General features: G+C 42.4%; 1 protein-coding gene and 1 long non-coding RNA gene across 2 annotated transcripts; one reads left to right on the top strand and one right to left on the bottom strand.

Moving 5' to 3' along the window:
- The first annotated feature begins 1,431 nt into the window (after positions 1–1,431).
- LOC136518565 (uncharacterized) lies at positions 1,432–2,121 on the top strand. The gene is made up of 2 exons (XR_010774551.1): positions 1,432–1,670; positions 1,861–2,121. It is a non-coding gene; the product is annotated as an uncharacterized lncRNA (long non-coding RNA).
- A 741-nt stretch (positions 2,122–2,862) lies between these two features.
- LOC136515932 (cysteine-rich receptor-like protein kinase 6) lies at positions 2,863–5,385 on the bottom strand. The gene is made up of 5 exons (XM_066509382.1): positions 5,276–5,385; positions 4,602–4,720; positions 4,262–4,499; positions 3,453–3,603; positions 2,863–3,324 (listed from the first exon to the last, which is right to left on the bottom strand). Exons 1-5 carry the CDS (start codon positions 5,383–5,385, stop codon positions 2,965–2,967), a joined length of 978 nt encoding a protein of 325 aa, XP_066365479.1. The 3' UTR covers positions 2,863–2,964.
- Between the last annotated feature and the right edge of the window lie 345 nt (positions 5,386–5,730).

Here is a 5,730-nt window from a genome sequence, read left to right as displayed (position 1 = left end):
CCTTTGTGGACTAACAAATTTATCTAGCATTCTTTGTAGTTCTTTGGATGAAAAATAATTTCGTATCTAGCATGATTATTTGGCAATTAAGGTCAACATAAAGATTATCATGCTATGTATCTTCTTAGTGGTATTCTAGTGGGCTCAAGGCAAAGGTATGTATTTACATACATGCACTGAAAGTGCACCTAAGGCCCTTTATATGTTAGAATGTGCATTTGTGTGACATAAGAGAGATGTTTTTTCAAAACCCATAACTAGCATCTGTAGGTGGTGTGAATTTAAAAAAACTATTTGAATCTTGGTCTTTATGACCTAGCCTTGTCATGTGATAATTATAGCTCTCCTTGATTGTTTGATTGGCTAATTACACATGACATGGCTTTCTTAAGTCCACACTCTACTATGTCTCACTATATCTCTCTCAAGTAAGCAAAATCATGTTTGTGCCATATATTTGAAAAAGAGAAAATCAATTAATGGCATTGGATAAGAATATTGATGATTCTTAGCTTGGATCAAGATTGTATATCTTTTTAGACTGAGTAATGATAGAGAAGTGGATTGGAATCAAGAGAATAAATTTTTGGAACAAAAATAGCTAGCCTGCAAATACCGGACGTGTCCGGTATGCGCAGGTCAATAAAAGGCCCGTATCCCTTTGACCCTAGTCCTCTATCTCTCTTTTCTCTCCTCCAAGCTGACGCCGCCACTGCAGTTCCACCGAATTGGCAATCGAGTGATTCCACCGAGAAAAAGAAGAGAGGGAGATTGGATCGGAGGAGATTTGCATAAAGATCGAAAGCTCCGGGACTTGGATTTTCAATCACATCTTCATTCACTCTCTCAAGGTACCACTAATCTTAGACCTCATCCGATCTAAGCGGTTAGGGCATGATTTTAAAATCCCTTCGGTAGAGATGCTACATTACCTGTCTAGAAGCAATGCCCAATGTTTGTATTGGATTGGTTGAAGATTGAGCGAAGGACCCCGATTAGGGTTGCTGTCCGCTCATAGACAGCACAGTAGGTTTTGCTCCCTTGTTTCAATCTCCTCAGTGGTTGATTCTTAGGACTAAGTTTAATTGTCTATTGTGCTTTGTGAACCTTGTGACCTAGTTTGGTTGAGGTGATTGTAAAGCATAGGATAATTATTCTTATTTCTATGTTTCAACTAAAATAAGCTATCGTTTGGGCATGTATCTAAAATTCCTTGCAAATCTTTGGATACAGGACAACAACCATGAGTGGAAGACACAAGCCTAGTCAAAGCATAGGCATGATCTAGCACTAGAGAAATACAAGAAGGTAAGGTAGGACATGCATCCCAGATACAGTCAGTAGGAGCAGGACAGCAGTAGGGGACTCTCCAGAGCTACTAGGGGTGCTCCACAGTACAGAGAGGGAGACAACAGTTCTTCCTCTGACACACGTATGTCCTGATTTATTCTGTTAATTAACTTTTACTAGCAGGCTACAGTGGGCTGGTTAGAAACAAGAATGGAGGATCAAGGAGTTTTCAACACAATTAAAGAAGCTGTCAATTTGCATCAACGAAAGATCTAAAAAGTATATGATCAGTGGTGTTATTTTGTAATTGTGGTTGCAGGGAGTGGTTGGGCCGATTGGTCGCACAGTTTGAGGAAGGTGCATAGCAGCTAATCAATAAGGTATGTGCAATTTATTATGTCATAAAAATCTTAATGAATCTCATTGTTCGTTTTATTTTTAATATGTTTTGTATTTTACCATAGTGTTAGCTGACTTATATAATTACCGTACCAGCTAAGAAGGGCTTAGACTGTTAAGCTTGATTCCTCTGGCCTCCTTTTCCCTACCAATCTCTAATCTCTCTTCCAGTTTGCGTGCTGCAGTAGCAGGGCGCTGGGGCTGGGCACCAGCACCTCTGTCATCTCTTCCCATTGTGGCTGAGGTGCAGTAGCAGGATTCGATGGCATGTTTTGGCTTTCCCTTAGCAGCTGGCGAACTTGCTATCAAATGGTTACCAGAGAATAGGATTCTGTAGATTTTTTTTTGATCTCATGTTTTTTTTACTATGTTACTGTTAGGGATCACTGAGAAGGAAAGATGTTATGGGTCTATTGATTTAATCCTGTTTTACTTGTCATATTTGTATATTGGAATAAATTGAGACTGTCAGCTTGTTTCTCCGATTGAGATTGTTACAAAATATTTGTATTGGAATAAATTGCCTTTGGGAAATAAAAACACAAATCGATCTGTGGGTTATTAAGTTGCAGCAAATGGGAATGCAATTTGCAGCTAATCCTCTACTTCAGTTTGTTTGGGTGATTTTTTTTTCTTACATGTGGTACAATGGGAGTCTCGTAGCTGAGACTGAGTATTTCATGGTTATGTGCTGCCGTAGCGTTAGCACAAGCATTATACTAGTACAGATAAAAGGAAGCAATCGGTTATTTATTTTCTCTTTTTATTAAATATTTTCTCTCTCCTAATATTTATGAGCTTGGGTTTATTTGAAATCTTACCTGGGTGGTTAGAGTACCGTAGAAAACCATTTAAACTTTATCAAATTTTGAAAGTATTGTACTGCTGGCCTCTAATAAAAAAAAAGAAAAGTCGCATTTCTAACTGCAGTGGCTATAATTGATTGTCCGAGAAGATGCTAAAATTCACGGCTTGTTTTGTGGTTGGAGAAAGTACTAGTTTATCACAGTAACTCAAACCACCCAGATTTTGTTGTCCATCTTCCTTACTTTTGAATTTTGATACGACATTTCCAGAAAGACAACCAAAGTGCTTTGAACAGTTCATGTTGAAAAGTAAATATTCCTGTAATTCAGAACCAAACCTCCTTAAACAAACAAACAAACAAACAAACAAGAGAACAGTCAGAGAACTGAAACCCAAAAAACGTGAACCAGAAACATCCAAGTTCATTGATCCATCGACGTCGTCCATGCTGATGTCGCTGACGACCCATCAACGCGGCTCCAAGTCAGTAAGGGAGGCATCATTGATGGACATGGACTGTCCCCGACCTGCTGCCACCGCCCTCGCACCCTGGCGATCCGTCCCCGTCACGGGCGCGTCCGCGTCCGAGGTCACCGTGAGACCACGGCCCGGCATCGCGAAGGCTGGCGCGTTGGGGTCCGGTAGCGTCATGGAGCGGCTGTTGAGCATGACGACGACCGACGCCATGCTGCGGCGGAGGTGCGGGTCCTCCTGGACGCAGAGCAGACCGACGTGGATGCACCTCAGCATCTCCTGCGCCCGACGCCCCTCCTCGGGGCACCCCTCCAGCAGCGGTTGCACGCTCCCACGGCTCCACTGCCTCCAAACCTGCCCATGCCATGCAAAACAAGGATAATAGGACTAGGATATTAGCCTTAAAAGGACTTAGGATATATACCAAAAAAAGGTTCTACTTGATGCTTCATCATCATGACAGTAATAAGAGGGATCCATACATAGGTAAGAAGATCTTCGGAGGGTCCTGAATCATGCGTGTACGTGTTGCGTCGTCCGGTGACTATCTCGAGGACAAGGACACCATAGCTGAAAACGTCTGATTTGGCCGAGAAGATGCCGTGCAGAGCGTACTCCGGCGCCATGTACCCACTGCATGCATTTCAAAGCCACGGTCAGCATGTCAGATTGTCAGGTTAACACAGATGATTACACCCACGCTCGTGATCACCACAGCTGGAGTCCACCGGCAGGCAAACTTGTGGTGTTTGGATCCCGATACTAAAATTTAGGAGTTGTTCCGGGAGAACGTTGTATGGAGTGTTGGATACTAATAAAAAACAAATTACATAATCCATCAGTACTTTGCGAGACAAATTTTTTAAGCCTAATTAATCCATCACTAACATATGTTTACTGTATTAAAACATTATCAAATCATAGACTAATTAGGTTCAAAAGATTCATCTCGTAAATTAATCGCAAACTATGTAATTAGTTTTGTAATTAATCTATATTTAATACTCAATACATGTGTCCAAACATCCAATAAGACAACGACTAAAATTTAGGAGGAGCAACCACACACCCCCTTACTAGGGGCGTGTTTGGGACTGCTCCGCTCCACGTTTTTCAGCTCTGCTCCACGTTTTTTAGCCAAACGGTTTTAGCTCCACGCACTCTGCTCCAGGAAAAAGGGTGGAGTTGTGAGAGCACCTAAAGAGGTACTCCACAAACTCCAGTTTTTTGTGGAGCTGCTCCACGGTGGAGTTTGTGGAGCAGAGTTTGTGGAGCAGTCTCAAACACCCCCTAGGTTCCAGCAATGCGGCTGGTGTTTCCAACGCTGGAGTCGATACTAAACAGCTTTGCCAAGCCGAAGTCTGAGATCTTGGGGTTCATGTCGGCGTCCAGCAAGATGTTGCTCGCCTTGAGATCACGGTGGATGATGGTAAGCCTCGAGTCCTCGTGGAGGTAGAGGAGCCCTCGGCTGATCCCCTCGATGATCTTGTGCCTCAGTCCCCAGCCCAGCTCTTGGTGCCGTGCAGGATCTGCGAGTTGAATTTACTGAAATTATTAGCAAATGGAGTGTCCTAGTGACCCTGGTGTGAAATGATAGTATTAAGAATCATGGTTGTCTAAAAATGTAGCACCAAAGACGATCTTGTCGAGGCTGTTGTTGGTAAGAAACTCGTAGACGAGGAGCCTCTCGTGTTCCTCGATGCAGTAGCCGAGCAGTCGCACCAAGTTCCTGTGTTGCAGACACTGTTCGCTGGTATGAAATTTGGCTGAAAACACTATTCCGACTGAATTGTTGTGAGAGAAAAACACTGTTCCGGCTGAAAAAAGAAGCCGAACAAGCCATTTTTAAAACAAGCGAACGGAAGCAACCTCTTCACTGCAATCTCCTGCCCGTTTTGTAGCGTGCCCTGAAGAGCATTGAGACCGGATCAACAACTGATCTGACGGACTTACGGGAAAGAATATCAGCTGCGTAGAATATCAACGAGTGGAGAAGAAGGTTTCGATGCAGATGTTGCATTTGTGATTAGAAATCTTAGAAAGTTTATGAAGAAGAAGAGCAACACCAAGACCTATGGTGATAGAAAGAAGAGGTACAAGAAGAGGTTTTGCTATGGATGTGGTCAAACCGGTCACTTCATAGTTGATTGTCCTAATGAGAAGAAGAAGCACAAGCACGACAAAAAATGAAGACAAGAAGAACAAAGGCAAGAAGAGAGGTGAAGCTCATCTTGGTGAAGAGTAGGAGTCAAATGATAGTGACTCAAGTGATAATGATGAGAAGAAGAAGAAGAGAGCCACAAACATCGCCATCCACCACTCTTCCTCACCGACCATGATCTTCCTCGACTTGTCTTCACCACCAAAACTCTTCCCCAACCTATCTTCATCACCAAGGCTCTTCTCCAACCTCATCGACAACGACTACTACACTCCAACTTGCCTCATGGCTAAGGGAGAGAATGCACATGTCTCATTCGATCCCTCTAGTGATGAGTATGATAGTTGTGATGAGAACATATAAGAAATTGAAGCAACCATGATAAAGAAATTTGGTAAAAAGGTCTTCACTAAAATAAAAACGTTAATGAAGAAATTAGAGAAGAGGGATATATGCTTAGAGATGCAAGGAGATATAATCACTCAAGAGAGAGAGAAAAACCTTGCACTTGAAGCATCTATTGCCAAGGAAAAGATGAAGGTTGAGAAGTTAACCGTAAAATTGTCTTTAGTCAATGACTCAATTGAAAAATTGACTAA

The sequence above is a fragment of the Miscanthus floridulus genome, chromosome 17, assembly GCF_019320115.1.
Source record: "Miscanthus floridulus cultivar M001 chromosome 17, ASM1932011v1, whole genome shotgun sequence".
In the NCBI taxonomy this organism is placed as follows: domain Eukaryota; kingdom Viridiplantae; phylum Streptophyta; class Magnoliopsida; order Poales; family Poaceae; genus Miscanthus; species Miscanthus floridulus.
Note: the sequence above shows the minus strand (reverse complement) of the source record. Positions and strands in the feature narration are given on the sequence as shown.